The 23,691-nt window shown below is 46.3% G+C and overlaps 2 protein-coding genes across 3 annotated transcripts in view; one reads left to right on the forward strand and one right to left on the reverse strand.

Moving 5' to 3' along the window:
- Positions 1–440: 440 nt before the first annotated feature.
- Snrpd3 (small nuclear ribonucleoprotein D3 polypeptide) lies at positions 441–17,166 on the reverse strand. Its single transcript, XM_050142340.1, has 4 exons — positions 17,014–17,166; positions 15,823–15,969; positions 3,649–3,841; positions 441–657 (listed from the first exon to the last, which is right to left on the reverse strand). Exons 2-4 carry the CDS (start codon positions 15,946–15,948, stop codon positions 596–598), a joined length of 381 nt encoding a protein of 126 aa, XP_049998297.1. The 5' UTR covers positions 15,949–15,969; positions 17,014–17,166; the 3' UTR covers positions 441–595.
- A 99-nt stretch (positions 17,167–17,265) lies between these two features.
- Gucd1 (guanylyl cyclase domain containing 1) overlaps positions 17,266–23,691 on the forward strand; it is a 12,813-nt gene continuing 6,387 nt past the window's right edge. Inside the window, exon 1 of one of the 2 annotated variants that reach the window (XM_050142324.1) lies at positions 17,266–17,414. Coding sequence is in view for 1 of the 2 variants with exons in the window: in XM_050142315.1 (XP_049998272.1) it covers positions 17,922–17,964 (43 nt within the window). In the remaining variant the exon portion in view is untranslated. Of the gene's footprint in view, positions 17,415–17,758; positions 17,965–23,691 lie in introns of those variants that run through there. The other variant, XM_050142315.1, reaches the window with a different exon arrangement.

A 23,691-nucleotide genomic window follows, 5' to 3' on the forward strand; every position in this document is an offset into this window, starting at 1 on the left:
GTTAATAATTAATGTGCTAATCAACCCCAAGATGCTAACTACACTGTGTGGAGCCAGTAGAACAGCCAGTCCAGGGTCCCCAGGAACCTCTACATTATTTTTAGTATCAGAAGACTATCCTCAAATGCTGCATGGCTAGGGTGTGAGACATCTTCACAGGTCAGGTTGACGGCGGTCCACAAAGGTTAACTGAGCAAAGGGCCACACGGAGTGCAGGAGCCAAAGAGAACACAGTTATGGGAGCGTCTGAGTTAGCATTCTCTTGGCTCAACTGGGAACTGGCCAGAGCAGTTCTTATCAATAACTGTCATTTGAAAAGTACTGGCATTGTCCCAGTGCGTGTCCAAGGGTGTCAGATTTTAACCTGTTGCCAATGCAAACTACAGATCGAACAGAGAGTTCTTATTTCCTTAAAAACAAAACAAACCCTCACAGAAACAAACCACAAAACAACCAATTTTATTAAGCTTAACAGTTTCTCTGGTACAAAGAGAAATAGCAAAAGAAAACCTAAGATATATGCACATGTAACTCCCCCACCCCCCCCCCAATAACCTAACAGAGTTAAGGACAAAGTTCTCTTCAACAGAGAAAGTTATCTTCGCTTCTGGAAGATGTTTCCACGCCCCATTCCACGTCCTCGTCCTCTTGCAGCCACTGAATGGAAAGAGAGAGATCAGAATGGTTGGGAATGCTCACGACATGGTAGAGACTGGCGTCAGCTCTGGGAGGGACCTCAAAGGCCACCTGAACCAACATTACCCTAATCACTACCAGTCACAGGGGGCGGGGGAGGAAGAGGAGCGAACGTTGGCACTGACAGCTGGTAGCAGGGTGGTAGGTAGTGCTGACTGACAGTAGTCTATGTACAGTAGAAAAGACACACTCTCAGGGCTGGCCCACGGGAGGGGAGGAACCGCCATTACAGGTGCATTCGATTCACTTTGTAAGGGAAGGGAAAGGAAGGGAAGGGACATGAACCTGTGTGTACGAACAGAGAGAAGACAGGAAAACCTCAAGTATTCTTCTTCATGTACTACCCACTACTTTCTTTTCTTTCTTCCTTCCTTCCTTCCTTCCTTCCTTCCTTCCTTCCTTCCTTCCTTCCTTCCTTCCTTCCTTCCTTCCTTCCTTTCTTTCTTTTTTGGTTTTTCGAGACAGGGTTTCTCTGTGCCTTTGGAGCCTGTCCTGGAACTAGCTCTGTAGACCAGGCTGGTCTCGAACTCACAGAGATCCGCCTGCCTCTGTCTCCCGAGTACTGGGATTAAAGGCGTGAGCCACCATCGCCCGGCTACTACTTTGTTTCTTGAGGCAAAGGCTCTCACTGGCCCCGAGCTTGACATGTAGGCTAGACTGGCTGGCTAGGATGCCCAGGGTCTTGTCAGTGCTGGGGTTACAAGCAGGTGTCACCATGCACGGACTGAGCTCGGGTAGTCATACTGTATGGCAAGCTCTTTCCCCACTGAGCTATACTACCCTGGCTCTCAATTTGTTTTTGAAACTCTCAAACACGTATACTTAAGTGCTAGCATCTGTTAATTCTGGGTAAGGGGTTTTATTACTGAGTTTTTCTGCATGAAAGAAATGCTTAATAACAAAAACAGACTAACACTACCCATAAAAATGCACAGGACTCCCACTCTGGAACCCAAAGTGCCTAGGAGTCTGATGGGAACCTATACACCTGCTGATAGGGACCAGAGCCAGGGCTGGGAAAAGCACAGGTGCCTAGAGCAGCCGTCAGCAGGGTTGAGAAACTCACTGCCCAGGTGACAACATTTGACTGGCAAAGACGGGACAGCTAGTGTCACTGTAACAGCAAGAGCAGCCCTCCTGGCAGCAAAGGAAAAAACATCTCTCTCATGCCCTTTTGTATTTATTCATCTGTGTGTATTTTGTGCTTGTAGAGGTCAGAGGACAACTTCTGTCAGGCTTACGTGACAACCACCTTTATCCTCAAGCCATCACTGGTCCCAAGATTTTCTTACCAGCTTTTTAGAATTTTTAAAATAAACCAAAAACAAAACAACAACAAAACAAAAAAACAAACAAAAAAACCAAACCATTCTATCTTTTTTTTTTTTTTGCTTTTTCGAGACAGGGTTTCTCTGTGGTTTTGGAGCCTGTCCTGGAACTAGCTCTTGTAGACCAGGCTGGTCTCGAACTCACAGAGATCCTCCTGCCTCTGCCTCCCAAGTGCTGGGATTAAAGGCATGCGCCACCACCGCCCAGCCAAACGATTCTATCTTTAAACACAGAAGCTACCTCGGACATAAAACATGTAAAATATACTAAGGGAGGACCCAAGGCCTTTTATGCATCAAATCTTTTCCCAACACCAATGTATTTCCTTAGGACTGTGCTTTTGTACCTAATAATGCAGCAGAACTTTTCAGGAACCCAAATATAAACCATAATTAGGCTAGCCTCCAAGAGCAGCTTAGTAGTCACTGGGGAACAGTATGGTTACTCTGCTGGTATGTGTCAAAGGAGGGATTTAATGCCAAGTTTAAGAAAATTTGAAACAAGGAATGGCAAGATGGTTCATTAAGTAAAGGTGCTTGTTGCCAATCCTGCCGCCTAAGTTCAATTTCCAGAAAGCCCACGGTGGAAGGGGAGAACTGACTCTGACCAGTTGTTCTCTCATCACCACATGTGGCCCCTACCCCACAAATAAGCTAATTCACACAATTTCTAAAATTAACAAAAAGAGTCAGGCAGTGGAAGCACACACCTTTAATCCCAGCACTCAGGAGGCAGAGGCAGGTGGATCTCTGTGAGTTCGAGGTCAGCCTGGTCTACAGGACAGCCAAGCCACACAGAGAAACCCTGTCTCAGGAAACAAAAACATCTATCTGTTGTGGCTATAAGACTAACACTGTGAGTGATCCTGTCCTAGCTGCGCACTCTTTTGGGAGGTGAGAACCGTAAAGAAAGTGGATGGACGAGAGAAACTCCAGGAAAGCAGCTCTTAGGAACTATCACCCATGTTGAGCACGGGTTCCCAGTGAAGCTGCAAGGCCAGCTGTGCTCCTAAACAACCCCAAGAGCTCACTGGTTCATCAAGACAGACTTGAATAGAACTCTGGTTTGTTGTTCCCCTTTCTATCTTGGGTAATTGAGGGGCATGGGGCGGGGGGGGGAGGGGCTGGCAGGGTGAGGGGCGGGCGGGCGGGCAGGCAGGATATATCACACACAACTCTAGGAATGCAATGGTACTGTTTCAGGTGTCACTCCCCATCCTCACTAGACCATAGCAAGGCCCCAAAGAGGGCCCTGGATAGAATTTCTGAAAAGGAAGGACCTTCACTATAGGACTATTTCACTTCAGACAGGACTCTCTCTACCTGCCTCTCCAGGGTCTTGCTATGTATATGTAGCTCAGGGTGGCCTTTTCGCCCTGGTCTCTTGAGTGCTGGGATAAGTGTGAAGGAATCTGTATTTTTTTCCTTTAAGGAGAGATTAGGGATTTTACTAACTCTGTTGATAGGATCAAGTAAGACAAGAAAGATAATGGGGAAAGGCCCCCATTACTAGGATTTCTCAAGCCTGGGAGTAGGTCAGGATGGGGTATATCGTCATGTGTGGAGGGCTTTTCCCTAAAAGGAAGAGGGTAAGGATTCTGCAGCCAACCCCAGAAGCACCTACCTTGGGCCTTCAGGATAGCAGCTTTCCCTCTGCCAGCTCCAGAGCCTTGGTTTTTATTTTTCATGCTCTTTAACATCGGTGCATTTTTCAGCATGTCAGGCAAAATCAGAAATCGGATCTTGCTGCCACGGATGTATACCTGTTCCAGCTGTGCCACTCGGCCATCTCTGTAGGTGACTGTGATGTTGGACATCTGGAAGGGAATCACCAACTTAGTTGTAAAGGTCACAGCACCGAAGCACACAAAGCGAAGGAGCTTTAACCGGAGTAAGTTTAGAAACACAAAAGCCTGACACCAGCAATAAAAGAGTCCGACAAGGGGCTGGAGAAATGGCTCAGCAGTTAAGAGTACCATGTGCTCCTCTAGAGAATCTGGGTTCAATTCCCAGCACCCACATGGCAGCTCACACTGTTATTCCAAGTGCAGGGGACCCATGGTACCAGACACATATGTGGTGCACACTTGTACACACACACACACACACACACACAGTAAAAGCAAAATACCCACACACATAAACTAGAATAAATAAATCTAAAAAAAAAAGAAAAAGCCAGACAAAGCTGTGAAACAGCACATCAATGGCTGGCACTTCCCTGTGCACCAGGCACTGGGCATTTCACAGAAACGTCAGGGTTATGAGTTCTCCCAATTTTACAGATTACAGCCAAACAAAAACCACGTCAAACAGCTGATATGCAGGAGACACCAGGCTCGAACCACTGAGCTCAGATGCAGAGCCCAGCTTGCACTGCTTCCCGGGTAGCCTGTGAGTGACGGTGACAGTCTTTCTAATTTCATGCCAAACTGCAGCCTCTCATGGACCTGTTGGCACTGCATCCGGAAAGGCACCTTCGGGGTCTTAAGTATGCACCAGATATAATTCTCTTAGTAGATATTAGGAGGCAGATGACGAGGGACTGAGAAGTGAAGGCGGCAGCACCTGCTCCCAGTGCCTGCACAGGAGAGGAAGACTCAAGCATGCAGGGCTGAAGCAGCATATCTGCACAGCACTGATGGACGGAGACAGCTAGGCAGTACTTTGGGAGGACCCATGTGCCAGCATGAGTAGGTGTAGATTGAAGGAAGGAGGAGTCTCTATGATGAATCCAGTCAGGGGCCCAAGGGAATAGGAAAGTGACACAAACCTGCCAGCACCAAATTCAACAGGTGCCTCAACTGCCCAATTGCTCTGGGCAGAAAAGAACTACACTTTTCTAGAATGGGTGGAGCCTACACTGCAAAGATGTGCCATCTCCCAGGCTTCTTTTTAAAACTTCTCGATGTCTACACTTCGCACTGAGCACACCTCCCTATCCGTTTCCCCCTCCCTTTCTTTCTCTGCCTCTTCTCCCTGCCCCTGGCCCCCTCCAAAACAACAACACTTCTTTCATTTTTCACGTACACAAACAATTCTATGTGAATACAAAATTTAGAAAAAAATCTAAGACTGGGTTAATCTGGTTAATGCTCATCTTTGGCTGCATCATCCCCCAGGACTGTCTTCTCTAAATGTCTTGCACTCCTGCTCTTTCTAAATGGCCAGGTGGTCTCTGCTGGACTACCAACAGTGAAAACCAAAACCAAAACACATCAATACTGAGGCTGCCCCTGCTTTATCTGAGCAACAGGAATGGTTTCTAGGATTTCAAACCACTGTTCTTGTTCTACATTCAAGGGCAAGGGGGCCCCAGTTTCTCACCAATCAGGAGCAGGCTTCCTATCGCCATTTCCTTAAAAATCTCATAGTTCCTAAGTCCTTGCCAGTTTCCTGTACACACTTGAGCCTCTGCTACCACAAGTAAGTAGTTATGGTTGGCTCACCCAATCAGAGAACCTGGATTCCACTAACTTCAATTCCAGACATACTTGTGACTCTATAGAAGATACTGGAGTGGCCTGACCATCTCCAGTGAAATCTAGCTTTGCCATCTTGCAGAGGTGTAACCCTGAGCACATCTTCAGAATTTTCTGAGTCTCACTCCCTCCCTCCCCTACTAAAGGAAATACAAAACAAAAGTCAACATGAATACAGACAGCAAGCAAATGACAATGACCCCAGATAACTGACTTCATACCATGAGACCCTATGGGAGACAGCACAACCTGTCAGAGGCAGATCTGTCCTCGAAGGCCCACACCTGTACTCACCCTATCCTTCCACACAAAGTCACACTGCCTTCATGTGCCATTCCCTACCTGAAAATGTGACAGACTACCTTCCTGGAACTGTTAAAAAAACAATTAAACAAGGCAAAGTATGTCTAAATGTTATCTCAATCACCTAGGACACAACAAACTCAGTAATGTTTACCTAATCCAAGTTAGGATGTCTATTTGGGATATGTACGATTGTTAAACCTAATCTCCCTCCCTACTCAGCACCTCCCCACTGTGCCTTGAGAATCTCCATGAGACTGTCACACAGATCCAACAAGACTTAAACCAGGTACTTCCAGTAATGTCCTATGAGGGGCTCTTAATGTCACCGACAAATACTCTAACACCGAATACTCTTATTGCTCGAATGCATTCCTGTCCTGCTGATGAACAAAATGGTAGCACAGACCCAGGAGCGCCCCGTGTTTGCATAAAGACAAAGGCATCATCTTTTTAGCAATAGGTTTATATTAGTTACATTTAAAAATACTTGAAGATTTATTTTATTCAAGCATATTGTGTGGGTAACTACAGAAGCCAGGGGTAATGAGGCTAAGATCCCCCCAGTGCTAGGGACCCAACATGGGTCCTCTGGAAGAACAAGTGCTCTTAACTCCTGAGCCATTTCTCCAGGCAAACACTTGGGTTTTACTGAAAGTCAGGCAGGAATGTAAGAGTTTATGGTTTTCCTAAAGAGCCACAGTCATTAACACAGACTAGATATTCAAGTGAAATGCCACCTGTGGACCAGGATGGAGAGAACATGATGCAGGCTTGTGAAGCAACGCGGGAGTGTGTAATACGGTATTTTGCCCATGGTTCTAGCCTCATAAATCCCTTTTTAAGGACAGTCCACAAAAGCTAGAATTCCTCTTTCCTCAGTTGGTAGGGAAACTCTAATTCCGGTCTGTCTTTCTGCTCTGGAGTTGTCTGTAAGTAAATTCCCACGACCTTCATTTTAGAAAGAGTTATGCCTGGGCTAGAGTTCAGTAGTAGATCATTCGCCTGCCATGTGCAAGGCCCTGGGTTCCATCCCTGGTACTGAGGGAAACACTGAGGACAACAGAAGTCCTGTCTACGTACTTAGCCCATTAGCATGAGTTCATACTCCTTTGATGTTGTCGTCCAGATCACTCTTTTACATGGCAATCCATGGGTAGTCAGTCCTGCCTATTCAATTAAGCTTCCGTAAAGCCCGAAGGGACATGCTTTGGAGAACTTCCAGGGAGCTGAACAAGGGCAAGTTTCCAGAGGGTGGCACATCATGAAGAAGCATGAAAACTGAGTCCCTGCCCCCAGGCCTTGCTTGACACATCTGTATCCTCTGTCCTACCCTCTACAAGAAACCTGTAAATGCACTTCCCTGAATCCTGTGAGCTGCTTAAACAAAGGTTGATGAGACCTAAGAAGAGGATAGTAGGAACACCGACTTAAACTCGGACAGTCAGAAGCACAGTTTAGTTAAAACAAACTGGGGCTTTCACTGGTGTCTAAGGAAAGGACAGTCTTGAGGACTGAGACCTCAATCAGTGACAGTGACAGTCCCTGTAGCATCAGAACTGAGCTAAATGAGGAAGCACCCAACTACCATCGCTGCACAACTGACTTCTTTCTCAGCATGTGAGGATACTTTCTTGCATCAGTGCCAGAAGTGACCTGCTTTTTTTGTTGTTATTTTTTCAAGGCAGGGTTTCTCTTCCTGGATGTCCTGGAACTTGCTCTATAAACCAGGTTGGCCTTGAACTCACAGAGATTCACCTGCCTCTGCCTCCCGAGTGCTGGGATTAAAGGTGTGCACCACCACTGTCCGGTGTGTCCTGTTTTGAAAGAACAGGGGACATTGAGTCTCAGAGGTGGGTCCTCCTTTTCTGTATGGCCATAACTGCCAGAACTGCAAACATGCTAAAAGCGCACACCCTCGTTGGATATTCATTCAATCACCACCGATGTTACTACACCATGAAGTGATTCAGCCTCTCTATCTTTGTTCTTAGGAAACACACAAAAATGTTACAGAGTAAAGGAGTACAAAAAACATAACTCCTTGAAAATAGCTCATACAGCCTAAACTGTTTTTCTTTTTCCCCTCAAGCTAAAGAGCTTATGTTATCCACAAACTTTAATCGCACAGCCACAAATGGTGCCATTTACCTGTGGTCCCAGTGACTGGGAAACTGAGGCAAGATGATTCCAAGTTTCAGGCTGGCCTAGGCCACACAGCAAAACTGTCACAAAAGGGGCTGGAGAGATGGCTCAGTGGTTAAGAGCACTGGCTGCTCTTCCAGAGGTCCTGAGTTCAATTCCCAGCAACCACATGGTGGCTCACAACCATCTGTAATGAGATCTGGCGCCCTCTTCCGGCGTGCGGGCATACACGGAGGCAGAATGTTGTATACATAATTAATAAATAAATCTTAAAAAAAAAAAAACTGTCACAAAGAAACCCACACTGTGCTGAGAAATCTCAAACTTTCCTAGTGTCAGTTACATGCAATGCTTTGCTTTTTCAAGCTGACCTAATCCTGTATAAGGCTCTTGTAGGCTCTATTTTTTTTAAGATAACAATTCCATGCAGATCATTTATCTACAGAGGGGTTTGTCACAGCCAAGCAGACAGAACAAACAGCGCCCCTGTGGTCCTCAAAGCAGCATTTTAGCTTCTGTAGAACCTGCTTACTCTATTGCATTTTCCCACTCAAATTTCTAAGAATTTTATCTCTTGATGTATGATGAAAGAGGTCTATTATTCTCTTCTTAGATTATATTTACTGGCATTATGATAATAAATGAACACATGCTCATCATTTTCTCTTCAGAGTCTCATTATGATGCCTTGGTTAGCCTCAAATAGTCCTCCCGCCTCAGTGTCTGAGAAAAATAATAAAAAATAACTACATGAGCTGGTAGAGAACTTGCCTAGCATGGGTGAAACCCTAGCACCACATAATGCCAGCCATGATGTCGCTGTGATTTTGTTCAGATAACTACAGGACCCAGAAAAACTGTTCCTGTATAACATACTTGATATTATTTTTTTAAATAAATAAAAGTGAAATAAAATTTGATTTTTAGAAAGTTTAGCTGCTCTGTCAACTTTGGAAAAGTATCCCAGTTCAAAGTGCTAACAGCCACATGGATCTAGAAATGTTAAATGTAATTTTGTGTAAAAGTAACATACTGACTGTATTACCTAATTACCTAGATAAGGTCTTTTCTACAGAGTTGATTATAGAAACTAATAAAATATTCTATAGATAATGAAAAACAAAACAAAATAAGCATGTTAGCACACACCTGTAATACCAGAACTTGGGATGTAGAGATGGTGTGTGTATGAATTTCAAAGCCTGCTATATTGTGAATTTATTTATAATTAATTTAGCTCTAGTAAGAGAAATACTGGTTTTCAGAGTTTTCCTTACTAATATCAACACTGAAAGGGACACACGACAACACAACTTTATCATTTTGAACTGGCAGCAGAATTGCTGTAGACGGACAGATGGACCAAGTCACTTCCAGGAAGAACATACTAACCAGCAGCACAACGAAGACCCCTTCAGCAGCCTAACTAACTCTGTTTCCAAAGGTGGGTCATTAGTGCGATCTATAAGGAATAATCAGCACATTATCAATAAGATCATTTTTTGTTGTTGCTTTTCTTTTCAAGACAGAGTTTCTCTGTAGCTTTGGAGCCTGTCTTGAAACTGAGCTCTTATAGACCAGGCTGGCCTCAGACTCAGAGATCCATCGGCGTACAACACCACTGCCCTGCTAAGCTCATTATTTTTGTATGTTAAATGTCTACACACACACACCTTTCCTCTGAATCATCCATTTTATGACTATATTCACTTTTAACTGGAAAAGTAATACTGACATATGTCTTAGGATTTCTGTTGCTGCGAAGATACACCATGACCACAGCAAATCTTACAAGGAAAAATCTTTAATAACTTACTTTTATGTTATGTACACTGGTATTTTGTCTGCATGTTATGTCTGTGAGGGTGTTAGATCCCCTGGAACAGGAGGTACAGAGAGCTGTGAGCTGCCATGTGGGTGCTGGGAATTGGACCTGGGTCCTCTGGAAGAGAAGCCAGTGCTCTAACTGCTGAGCCATCTCTCCAGCCCCACAAGGAAAACATTTAATTGGGGTGGCTCACTCAATTTCAGAGATTCAGTCCATTTTCACCATGGCAGGGAGCATGGTGCAGGCAGGCAGAAGTGGTACTGGAGAAGTAGCTCAGAGTCATTTATTTTTTTATTTATGCAGTATCCTGCCTGTAGGCCAGAAGAGGGCACTATATTTCGTTATAGGTGGCTGTGAGCCAACCACATGGTTGCTGGGAATTGAACTCAGGACCTCTGTAAGAGCAGTCAGTGCTCTTAACCACTGAGCCATCTCTCCAGCCCAGAGTCCTATAACTTGAAGGCAACAGGAAGTCAACTGAGACACTGGGTGGTATCCTGACCATAGGATACCTCAAAGCCTACCCCTCCAACAAGGCCATACTCACTCCAACAAAGCCATACCTCCTAATAGGGCTACTCCCTATAAGATTATGGGGGCCAATTACATTCAAACTATCACATTGGTAAAAACTATATAATACAACAACCTTCCATTGTGAAAAATTATACAATGTCCTTGGTATTAGCATCCTAGAATATGGTTTAGAATAGATCATACGGTAAAAATTATAAAGTTGGTCATGATCATAATAATCACTTATAATCACAAAACCCCTGGGAGGCTGCTGTAGGAAGTCTTACAGCTTGTGGTTGGTTACCTGCCTACTGGGGCGTGGCCTCTTATACTATATAAGTCGATGATGTAGAGCATGCGTCCGCTCTCTTTCTGGCTGCTGGATTCGGTTTCTGGTCTCTGTTCAAGCGGAGGATTGGAGGATTCTGATTTGTGAGTCTACCCTTAAATAAACAACCATTTGTTTCTCAATTCTGAGCTAGTGTGGGATTTCTTTTAAGCGTCCTTCTTCAGGAGGCAGAGATAGGGAAGTCAACAAATTTAAGGACAGCCTTGGGTTTGAAGGGATGAAAAAAAAAACACCCCACCCCACAAAAACAAACAAAAAAGGGCAGAGAGATGACTCAGCACTTTGGGCTCTTTCAGAGCACTAGTGTTCAGGAGACTCAAAGCTTCATCTTAAAGCTTTTAGAGTTTTAGGGCTGGAGAGCTGGAGAGATGGCTCAGAGGTTAAGAGCACTGGCTGTTCTTCCGGAGGTCCTGAGTTCAATTCTCAGTAATCACATTGTGACTCACAACCATCTGTAGTGAGAGCTGGTGCCCTCTTCTGGCCTGCAGACAGAATAATGTATACATAATAGATAAATAAAATCTTAAAATATTTAAAAAAAGCTTTTAGAGTTTTAATTTTTCTCCTTAAAAATTGCATGTATTTGTGTATATATGTGCACATGTTTACATGCCACAGGTATGCGTGTGGTGGTCAGAATCAGTTCCCTCCCTCTACATACTTTCAAATGACACACACAGTACAAACCATGCTAAAACAACGAAGTTCTATGTGTGTGGGGTGGGGGGTGGGGGGGTCAGTGCTTCCTTAGCAAGTACCAAGGCTCTCAGGAGCCCTAAAGGAGGCAGATTTTTACATAGTGATTGATGTTGGTAAGAACATCATTAAAACAAAAGGATTTGTTTACTCATTTAATGTGTATGCATGCATGTGCATCACAAGTGTGCAGGTGCCCTCCGAGGCCAGGAGGACATTAGATCCCCTGGAACTGGACAGATGATAGTGAACTGCCATGTGGGTGCTGAGAATTGAACCCAGGTCTTCTTAAAGAGTAACCAGTGTCCCCCAACCTCTGATCTCCAGCACCCAAGAACATCATTTAATAGGATCTACTATATCTGAATGCCAGGGAAATTTGTACCTCATGTATCTCACACCTGAATGTACCTTTATTAAGCACAGGGATTCAGGTTTACAGTCTAAGTACCAGTCGCTTGGTTTTCTAATTAAGTTCGGCTGCACCATGACCCATTTCTTTATTTGAAGCTACCATATAAATGGATGGGCATAGCTGAGTAGTGAGAACACTTGCTGGATTCTAGTGCTAGCACTGCAAAAGGAATATAAGCCATATTCATTTAAATACACACAGTTAAAGAAGTCTATGTCAATACACTGAGGTAAGGAAGTGGTTATGACGGAATCCTCGCAGCTTCCCAAATCGGTCAGTTTTGTGGCGTTGTTTTGAGACAAGGTGTCACAAAGTCCAGGCTTGCCTTGAATTTGTGGTGATTCCTCTGCCTCAATTTTCCTGAGTGCTGGGATTACCGCTGTGTATGCAGAGAAGGTGTTTGGAGGACGTTCTCATTTCTAAAGGACTGTGGACCAGGAAGGAGACAGCAGAGGAACCTGCAGGAGTCATCACAGTCCCAGAGATGCACGAGTGAAGTGTTCAGCTGAGGTTTGCTCTATACAGCAATGTGCTCAGGCTCTGGTCAACCTAATGAAGTCTCATCATCTGGATATGGGCAGTATTATGGGCTAGATTGTATTCCTGCAAAAATTAGGACATCATGAAGTCCTAATTCCCAGTACCTCAGAGTGCAGCCATGTTTACAGACTCTACAAGTAAATCAAAATGAGCATTCATCTGTTATCACCGATTTTGGAGGGGACAGAGGGCCAGGGAGACACAAAGCTCACACACAAGACACACTACTTTCCAAGTTGCAACCTGATAATACCAAGATCTGTGACTGCACCATGTGGGCTGCACTTCTGAGAATGTCAGTCATCTAGTCAGACAAATTCCTATTATAGACCCTCATGCCTCAGTGAATTGTTTAAATAAAGCACCATAACAAAGACATAAACAGTCACTATCCAAATCTTTCACTCTACTCACAAAACTAAATGCCCTAAAACAAAGATGTCTTAATTGACAGGGCTGGACCCATGAAAGTGACACTTCCCAAAAGCAGACAGGTCAGGATCTTGACAGCACTAAGTTGGCTACACCTCCCAGAAAATTCCTGTGGAAGGCAACCAAGTAGTACAGGACTTCAAAGAGTCTTGACAGCTGGGTGGCATAGCACTTGCCTATAATTACAGAAGTGATGATGAGGCAGGAGGATCAAGTGTTTAAGGCCAACTTGGGCTCTCTATATAAAGAGAGCTTGTCTGAAAAGCAAAACCCCAAACTGGAAAAGGGATTTAGCAGGAGATTACTTAACCTATCATGCCTGAAGCAGTGGGTTCCATCTCCAGCAGAGGGGAACAGCGGCACACAGCACACCACCCAGCTCTAAACTAAATCTTGTTTTAGTTTGCTTTCTATTGTTGTAATAAACACCCCAGCCAGAAGCAACATGGCATACACATCCTGATCACAGTTCATTACTGAAAAAGGAAAGGAAGAGACTCAAGCTGGCAGACACTGAAACAGAGACCACGGAGGAATGCTGCTTACTGGCTCATGCTCAGCTATCTTCTTACACACGGATGCATGCATGCACTGTTGCTGCTGTTTTGAGTCTTTCTATGTAGCCCTGGTTGTCCTCTTGCCCCTGCCTCCAAGTGTTGGGGTTAAAGGCATGCACCACTATGCTCAGTCTTCAGCTACCTTCCTTACATCTCCCAGAAACAACTGCCTAGGAGTAGCATAGCCAATAATATGCTGGGCCCTTTCACACAATCACTACGCAGGAAATGCCCCAGACTTGCCTATAGGATAATCTGATGGAGGCATTTTCATAATTGAGGTTCCCTTTTCCAAGAAAGACTACTCTAGCTTGTGTCAAATTGACCAAAAATCTAATCAGCACAGTTACAGTAGTTTAAATGAAAAGTATCCTCCACAGTTGCAGGTGTTTGCACACTTGGCCCCCAGTTGGTGGTGAGCTGAGTTTTTTTTTTTTTTGGGGGGGGGAGGTGTTAGGGGATGCAGCCTTGCTGAAGGAAGAATGTCACTAGGGGCAGGCTTTGCAATTACCATCCCCAACACTTCCAGATTGCACTCATTGCTTTGAGCTTTCTTCTTCTTCTTCTTTTTTTTTTTTTGATTTTATTGAGCTCTTCATTTTTCTCTGCTCCCCTCCCTGCCTTTCTCCTCCCCTTCAACCCTCTCCCAAGGTCCCCATGCTCCCAATTTACTCAGGAGATCTTGTCTTTTTCTACTTCCCATGTAGATTAGATCCATGTATGTCTCTCTTAGGGTCCTCATTGTTGACTAGGTTCTCTGGGATTGTGATTTGTAGGCTGGTTTTCTATGCTTTATGTTTAAAAACCACTTATGAGTGAGTACATATGATAGTTGTCTTTCTGGGTCTGGGTTACCTCACTCAAAATGATGTTTTCTAGCTCCATCCATTTGCCTGCAAATTTCAAGATGTCAGGTTTTTTTTTTCTGTTGTTCCATTGCTTCAAGCTTTCTATTGAAAATATAAGTGCTCAGCTTTCTGCTTCTGTTACCATTTCTCTGGAACTGTGAGCCCAACTAAACTCTTGACAGTGTGTTATCACAGCTACAGGAAGTAACTCATACCCTAATGGTAATAGTCACCTAACTCACAGGTATGACCCTAAATAAGGAACTTTACCCTTCAAACCTTTCTTTCCTCTCACATGGAATATAGTAACAGGAACCATATATTCCAAGAGTTATAACACACAAAGCACTGAGCCAGCCCCTGCAAACACACAAGTTATCTGATCTCTGTAACAACTCCAAGCTATGGGTATTAGACTTGGAGCAGTCTGGGATACCTTTCCCCCCACTTCAGAAGACAACAGGCTGGGTGGAATATATGGAGCTACAGCCTCCAGCTGACATTCTGTAGATCCACCACAGATGGCACTCACTCTGAGGTAGCCACCCCACAGGCTGCCAATGACTGATCACAGCAGAAACACCAGAGCTAATAATCCATCTCTGCCTCCTGAGACTCCTCTCACTTAGATGAAACTTCTTCAGCAATAAGCTACAGTCTGAGGCTCTTTTTGTTCCATCGGCCTTCCTTTCCCTGGACTGAAAAGCTTTGATGGTTAATATTATCAACGTGGTGGATTCAGAATTACTGAAGGGACAAGAACGTATTTGTGGCATTATCCAGATTAGGCTGAGGTGAGAATTTCCAACTTACTGTGAATAAAAAGTGGAAACCGGGCTAAGCACATTTGGCAGAGTCATTGTGACCAGATGCCTTCTCAAATCCCTGCCACCATGACTTCCTCGGTGACAGACTGAATCCTCAAATTGAGAATCAATATAAACTCTCCTTTCTTAAGTTGCTTTTGCCAGGTATTTGATCAAAGCAACAAGAATAGTAACTAATTACTCATGTACCCTGCTCTCTCACCGTTATTCTTCATTGCCACTTCCCCATAAGTCTCCTGTGTATTAATTGTCTTGGCATTCACAGCACAGAAGATCCAAAACAACTCCATTTTAACTTTATAGAGAGAACAATTATGGTCTGGCTCAAATCTGATTCCGAAGCTCGAGTTCTTAACAGGAAAAACAAACAAATAAACAAAACCCCACACACCAAAACTTGGTAGTTACATCAGATAAGATTTTCTGCAAGAAAAAAAAAAAAAGCACACACAATAAGCTTTAGATTCTGTAAATTATAAATCGTGATGGAAAATGGACACTGGTTCTTGAGCCTGACTCTCCTATAAGAAGCGCCACTTCTTTCAAACAGAAGGAAACAGTTAAATAGGACTTGCTGCTTTAGAGACAGGGCCTTGACCTCTTGATCCTTGACCTCAGCCTCCCATATGCTGGGATCCACTTGCTAATATGGTTATGAGGCTGTCAAATGACTTTTCTGCCCCAAGCCTGAGTCTGTATTGACATACAAACAATTGCAGAGACTTCAAGAGTGTCCAGCACACTTTAAGCACTCAGTGAGCTGTCGGATGAGAATAACTTCATCAAGACTCCCAAATGTCTTTTTATCCCCCAGGATAGACGCCACAGTTCCTTCACAGCCCCAGGGCAAAGCAAGGTACCTGGCAGTTCATGTTGTCCTCTGCTTCAATGAGCTTCCCTCGATAGACCTCCCCAGTGTTGGTCTCACACGTCACGATGTGGCCCTCAGCCTCGTGCAAGACTTTAATTGGCACACCGATAGACATCTTGGCAGGACTCTTCCTGTGCTATAGAAGAGGGACAACAGTTATCTTTCAGAGCGTAAGGTCTGGCATCTCACAAGCTCTGCAAATATGTCAGAAGGCCCCACCATGGCAAGTTCACACAGCCACGAGGTGGGGAAGGATGGCTGGATGGATGGAGGAAGCTAGTAGGAACCAAGCGTGTTCCTTTCTATTTCCAAACACGTGTCCCTTTATATTCACCGAACTGTGATATGGACCCGAGGTGTAAATAATCACTGGCTCCCATACAGTTATTCAAACAAAACGTAAATTAAATAATAAGTCCCCAGTCACACTAGTAATATTCCAAGTGCCCAGCAACCACATTTGGCCCAAAGCCACAGTACCTTATAGTAGATACAGACCCAAACCCAGAGAAACTAGCGGAGGTTGTGACTTCAATTCGGCTTTGCCGACTCACTAAAGGTGGGGACAAAGAATGAAGGCACCCACAAAGTGATACAAACAGGAAATGCTCATCATGAGACCATTAGGACAAACTTTATCTCAGTAAAAGGCAGAGACTATACACAGGTTTCTATAATTCTGATGAACATATCACCTATGTTCACGTGACTATAAGGATGCTAAACGCAGTCTCTCTTGGTGAGAAACCTTAGCTGCGTGGACTTTATGGCGAAAGCGGCGGCGAACTACAGCAGGGCTATAGCCGAAAGCTTAAAAAAAAAAAATAGCAGCATCTGCAAAGTGGATCGAACATAGAGCTTCTGCAGCAGCGTCGAGAGCAAGAGAGGGCCAGTGCCGGGATGAGAGTGCAGACAGGGATGCAAAGGACGTGGAAAACGATGATCCAGAGGGAAAGGCGGTCATTTCTAAGAAATAACTGCTTCCAACGTAAAAAAAATCGGTGACTCGGAAAGGCTCAGAGCGCGCAGGCTATGCGTCAATCAGTTAACCGTTCCAAGCGCTAGCGAGACAGTGTTTGGATCGGCCTGGGCTTCTTCCCCTCCACTCTGCCCCGCTGAACTCCTCGCCAGGGTTCCTTTCTTCCCCTAGCCCTCTAGGGGAGCCTCGCCCTCCTCTTACCCGTCAGTCGCCGCTCCTCGCCAAGAAATTGCAGGCTCCTTTACGGTTCTGGAAAAAACGTTAGAAAGCGAAGGCGTGAAGCGAGGGAATGGCGGGCCCCGGGTACCCAGAATACCACGCGCTCCCAGAATGCCGTGCGCAGGGATCCTCCTTTTCCTGCTTTCGCCTGACTCCCGCCGGCTGGGAAACGAGGGCTCTAGCACTATTGTTCCGGCACTGGATAGGACCCGGGGACGGTGGGAAACATCTATCCTCGAGCCCAGAAAGGAACATGGGGACGCGCACTTACGCAGTACAACAAGGACGGACTGGGCGGGATCGAGGCTTGAGCCCAGTGCGCTGGGGCGACAGGAAGTGCGGCTTGGACTAGGAAGTTAAGCTTTGGATCTGGTCGCCATCAGGTAAGGGTCGCACTGAGCATGGGGAACTCTTATTATTCATGGTATGGATAAGACCTAAAGGGAGTCAGGAAAGGATTCTCAGGAGTTCCGATGAGACACTGCGAGGGGCCGGGACTAAACCCTGAGGCTACAATGGAGCAAGCCAACGGAGGGAGTTTTGGGAGGAGCCCTCGTCGCTACGGAAGGGCCTTTGGGGGCGGGGATCGCGAGGGGCGGGGCTTCCGGGGAAGGGGCGGCCCCCACGGGTTTTCTCTTTATGGGAGAGAAGTGGGCGGAAGGGAAGAGGCGCGGCCTAGGCAAAGGGCGGGTTTTCAGATCTCAGCCCTGGAAGGGACGAGGCGTGGCTTGAGGTGGCCTAGCCCCCGCCTACCGCACTCCGAACCGCGGAGGCGGCGGCGTTGGCGGCGGCCGATCTCTCCCCACACTGGCCGCGCTTGCTGCCCAGCAGAAGTCGCAGCTGCCATCAGCTCCAGGCCGGGGCCATGGGCGCTCTGCGCCACCCGGGTCATGAGGACGGAGGCAGAGGCAGCGGGGCAGCCGCTCGAGCCCGGTCAGTGCCTCTCAAAAGGGCCTTGCCCTCACCGGGGGAACCGTGGAGGGAGGGGGGGACCTGAGGGAGGGGGGACCCCGCCCTAGAGCTGGGCAGGGTCTGAGCGTGCGACCTTGGGCCTTCTGCAGCTTCAGTCCAGCCTGGAAGCTTCTGGTGGACCTTAGCTAGGTGGCTATTCCTTCTCAGCTCCTGTCCTCCACTTCTGGTTGTTTCTGAGTCTCCTGGGGCTGGAACCTCGGGGAGTTCTGAGAGCAGTCAAGTAGCAAAGTCCAAGGGGCAAAGGTACTACCTTCCCCAGAAACAACTAGTCCTGCTTGAACCGTGTTGCGTGATCCTGTTCCCAGGGGGAACTGTGGAAAGCCTGGGGCTCAGAAGAGGGAAATAACGGCCTGAGAGCCCTCAGCAAAGGGAAGGGCTTTTTCTCTGACTTCCCAAACGCAGCGCTTTTGTCTTACTACAGTTCCCTGGTTCCCTCCGCCCTGAGGAAACCCGGGCCCCTTTGCTTGCTGAAGTGGGGAAACCTGGCAGTCATGGTGAAGCAATAGTTGATATTAATAAACTGTTCCGGCGAGGTGCCATCTCATGGGAGGGGCCGAGGGGTTTGGGACCCAAACCCTTTAGTGTCAGTTGGAGAGTAATAGCACGTTCAGGGAGTGATTCCTTCCCGTTGTAGCCTGGAGCAGGACTTAGACCTATCCTGGGATTTACATTTTTACTCCTCCACTTGTCTAACTGTGAGCTTGGACAAGATCGTTTCCCTTTCTTAGCTTCGGCAGACAGTGGCTCACTTGTGCAGGGCGTGGAGAGGTAGATAGAGCGGTAAAGTGTTTATAGACGATGGAGTATTAGTTTTCATAAATCCCGCTGAAGCAGGCTGCTGCTGTCATTTGTACTCTTTAAGTTGAGCAGGCTGAGGCTGAGAGGGATAAAGCATCCCGGGAGAGTTGACAGCCTTCCTTCTCTAGTGACAGCCGGACAACCACAGCAGACCCTAGCTGTCAGGTAGGGTCAGGTCGTGTCTTGTCTTTAGGCATCGATATCAGCAGCGGTCTTGGGCTCTGGATGCCAAAGCTGTTATCTGGACAAATGCCAAGACCTCGCCTACACTTATCACCTACTTCCAGAAAACATCTGGCCTATGCCAAGATCAGGATAGCCAAGCAGGAATGTTTGCCGCATGAGGCCTCCGAATCTAGGGGTGTGTGAAGGCTGAGTGAAAGATGAGGGACAGCTGAGTCTCTTAGGACCCTGAAGAGCAACTGTCCTAGCCCACATTTTCTCAGTGTAAGAGAAGGCATGGCCCAACTAATTAGAGCCAGAGCATAGGCCACGGAATGAGGAGGGAGTCTCCAACAGAGGGTTGTGATCTGGAAGCCTAGCACTCATGGGCATTGTAGAGACGTGTAGGCATCTGAAGGGGTAGAGCTTTAAACAAACAAACAGACTTATTCAACAGCGTATCTGAATGCCAGCTGTGGGTGAAGGCTGGGAAGAGACAAATGCAACTTTGGCCCTACCTGCCTGTTAGAGTTCTCGGGCTGACTAGGGAAAAGCAGATGCCCTCTCTATGAGCAGGTTGTGGAGGAGGAGGAGAGGGGGAAGCAGACCATTTGGGTGTCGGAGATGAGAATGCCACATTCCGGATCATTGGTTAGATAACAACAAAAGCTGGGTGGAAATCAGCCTGAGTAGATGAGAGCAAAAAGGCCATCGACAGCCTCAGTGAGGGTTCTGGAAAGGGGAGACACCCATCTTGATAGCGCCACACCCTGCAAGAGTTTTCCACTAGCATATTGTGGAGAACTGTTTTAAAATAGAAGTTTCTGGAGACCGAGGTTTACATCACCTTAGTTTGCCCACAGCCTGTCACAGTTTCTTCAGTATGACTTTCTTCCTTCCTTTTTAAAAAAAAAAAAAATTGTAGCACTGTGGATTGAACCTAGGTCCCTGACAATGCTACACCTCCAGCCTCAAGTATAATGATGGGTTATTTATGAAGCATCAGATACTGGGCAAGGAAACAGCAAACAAGACCAGCAAGTTCCCTGGTGTCTTAGTCCATTTGCACAACCGAATGATTTATAAACAATAGGAACTTATTTTCCCACAGTTCTGGAGGCTGAGAATTCTAAGATGAGGGTGCTGGTAAGTTCAGTACAAGATCCATCTGTTCCTTATAGACACCTCTCTACATATGCCCACATGAGAGGAAGAAAGGGGGAGACCTTGCATAGCAGAATATCAGAAGGACAAAAAGAAAAAGGCCTATGACTGTTAGCTTTTTTCCCCCTTCCTTCCTTCCCTCCCTCCCTCCCTTCTTTCTTAGATTTCCTTTATAAAATTTTATAGGTCTTGAGTGCTTTGTCTGTATGTATATGCACGCAGGTGCCCTCAGGGGCTAGAATAGGCTATCAGAATGCCTTGAACTGGAGTTACAAACAGCTGTAAGCCTCTGTATGTGCTTGGAACTAAACTGTGCCTGGGTCTTTTGCAAAAGTATCAAGTACTTTTTAGCGGCTGAGCCATCTCCAGCTTTTTAGTTTTAATTGTCAGCCTGACATAATGGATAACCGTGTGGGAAGAGAGTCTTACTAAGGAATTGTCTAGGTTAGATTGGCCTGTCGGTCTGCCTGTGAGGGGTTTTCCTAATGGGTTTATTGAACTGGGAAGACTCACCCTAAATGCACACAGCTCTGTTTCCTGAGCTGGGCCCCAGACTGATAGGAAGCGGGGAAGGGGATCTGCAGAGGCATGCATGTATTCTTCCCATCTGCTCCTGATTTTGGATGTGGTATGACTGGCTGTCTCCTACGACTGTGACTTTCCAGACATGATGATGTAACCTGAAGTTGTGACCTAAATTAAACCCTTTCCCCCAAAGTTACTTTCGTCAAGGTGGAAAGACACAGCCTAAGTTATTTTTCCTGACCCTTTGTAAGGCACAGATTCAGAGTCCTCATGACTGAATTACTTCCCTAAAGACCCAACTTCTTATTTAAAGATTTGTTTATTTTGTGTATATGAGTGTTTTGCTTGTGGGTTTGTCTGTGTACCCTGGAGGGCAGAAGTGGATGTTGGAGACCCCCCTAGAACTGGAGTTATACCTGGTTGTGAGCTACCATGTAGGTGCTGGAAACTGAACCTAGTTCCATTGGGAGAGCAGCCAGTACTCATAATTGCTAAGCCATCCTTCTAGTCCCTCAAGACCTGTTGTGCCTGCACCACAGGACGCCCAGACAAGACTACCACAGAGCCGGTATCTGATACAAACACACTGGTGTTTATTGATTCCAAGTTAGCTAACTCGACATAATCTAACACTGCTGCAGGGGTGGGGGAGAATGGCCCCGGGGCTTCAGGGTAAGGGATTTTAAAGGGAAAAGCTGCAGGCAGAATGGCACAGGCATTCCGGGACTGGGGAAAAGTAACTTCTGAATTCGTTGGTTAGGATATAGGGGAGTTTTAAAACAGTGACTACCAGCAGCAGACAAGAATTTCAAAACATCAGTTCATCAGATACCTACAGGGACATTTGAAGCAAGCAGATGCTGTCTGGATGCCATGGTGGGTCACTTTGACCAGGGCAGGCAGTTTGCTGGGAATATTTGACTTTGCTGGGCTGCATTCTCCCCCTAGTTAGGTCCTGTCTAAAATGGAGTTCTTTCTCAAAGTGGAGTTTGTTCTGCTCCTTCAGCCCCAACAACTTCTTACCACCACAACTGTGGGGTTTATGTTTTAATGTGAGTTTTGATGATGAGGGATGCAGGCTCAAGCATCACTGTTCTTCGGGAAGCTCAAGACTTGGTGAGGTGACAGCAACTTTTGGGGTTACTTTTGCTAAGCACCAAGTGACACAGACAGGCTCTCAGGAAGAAACACCCTTCTCAGCCATCAAATGCAGTCAGAAAAAAAGCCCTGAGGAGTCGTGAACCAAGGCTGAAATGCTAAGAACATAGAGAGAAAGAGTTCCAGACCGAGGGTGGCACATGTGCAAAGATGGCTCCAGCACAGTTCAGACTGCAGGCTTCCTAGGACAACTGAACAGACGAAGCTGAAGTGAGTCTGGGGGACCTGCAGGCTTTTGTAGAAGGCTGGAGATGAGATAGTGATTGCCCAGAGGAAGCCCTGGGTTCCATCCCCACTACCACATAAAACTAGGCATGGTGGCACATGCCTGTAATCCCTTAGGAGGTGGAGGTAGAAGGATCAGAAGTTCAATGTCACCTTTGGACTACTTATCAAGTTTGAGAACACCCCACGCCTTCTAAGACCTTGTTACAAAACAAACAAAAAAATAGTACATATTGGGGGCAGTGAGTCATTTATCATCACGTTTTCACACTTTTTTGTATGTGTGTTATATGTGTGTGTGCGCGTAAACCCAAGACTGACATCGGGTGTCTTCATAACCACCTCCTCCTCACATGTTGAGGCAGGGTTTCTTATTTGAGTTCGCTGTTTCTGCTAATCTGGCTAGTCAGCTTGCTCTGGAGATTTCCTATCTATCTGCTTGCTGGGATTACAGGTGGTCGTGGTTACTGGGAATCTGAACTCAGATTTAGAGCTGGAGCTCTATATCTACTGAGCCATCTGCCCATCTCAAGGACTTGTTTTTGTGACAGGGTTTTTCTGTGTAGCCCTGGCAGTCCTGGAGCTTTCTCTGTAGACCAGGCTGGCCTCTAACTCAGAGAGATGCCGCCAGCCTCTGCTTCCCAATTGCTGGGATTAAAGGTGTGTGCCAACACACCCAGCTTTGAAGTACTTTACAGATTAGAAACTGTAGGTGAAATGCCTCTGGCTGTTGTGGGGGGTGGGGGGGACAGGTGAGAGAATAGGATTTGAATAGGATTTGGGAGGGGGACGGGCAAGACTGAATTTACAAAATGGCAAAAGGAAAGACTTAGGTTTAGAGGTGCCTGGGATAAAGGGATGAAGGGTGTGAAGCCTCAGCTTTACCTGGGCCCGGCGCAGGTGGTTCATGTGATTTCCGACGAAAGCATTATGCCAATTATTGCTCTGTTTACTTGTGGCCTTGTGTGAGCAGCCTCAGTGGTGGCCCATTTCAGAAGAGGAAGCAGACACAGAAATGTCAGGTGGCAAACGTCCAGCCTCCCACAGGTACACCTGGAGGTGAACGGCCAGGAACAATCAGGAGTCTCTGTCCAGCAGGCTACAGATAAGATCTTTTTAAGGGCTGCATTCTGTGACCTTCAGGGTGAACTCAGGCTTAAAGGATTACTTGGGGGATTACTGGAGAGGTGGGGACTGGCCTGCCTGGGGTTAGGTTAGCCATAGAAATAGTGGCATTTTAACCAGTGCCTGAAGACTTGGGAGAGCAAGAGGTTTAAACTCAGACACCAGGTCAGAAGAGCCAGGAGAAAGTCTCTGGCTAGTGAATGTCACGCCTGTCTAACACAGGCAGAGGGAGTGATGGGAAAGAGGCTGACCTGGTAGGTGGGCTCCTGGGCTGACTTTGCACCAGAGCTAGACAGCTGGCCCAGGGGAGATCCCAGAAATCCTCAAAGGGGAATGCAAGTGGACTGGGTTTTCATGTGTTGAATAAGTGAAGTGGTGACCAGTACAGAGAAGTCCCTCCTGGTTCCTTAAACTGTGTTTCCCTCCCTCTCTCTCTCTCTCCTGTATGGGGTGTGTGTGTGTGTGTGTGTGTGTGTGTGTGTGAGAGAGAGAGAGAGAGAGAGAGAGAGAGAGAGAGAGAGAGAGAGAGAG

Source organism: Alexandromys fortis, unplaced genomic scaffold, assembly GCF_014885135.2.
Source record: "Alexandromys fortis isolate MF-2015 unplaced genomic scaffold, M_Fortis_MF-2015_v1.1 scaffold_9, whole genome shotgun sequence".
NCBI lineage: Eukaryota > Metazoa > Chordata > Mammalia > Rodentia > Cricetidae > Alexandromys > Alexandromys fortis.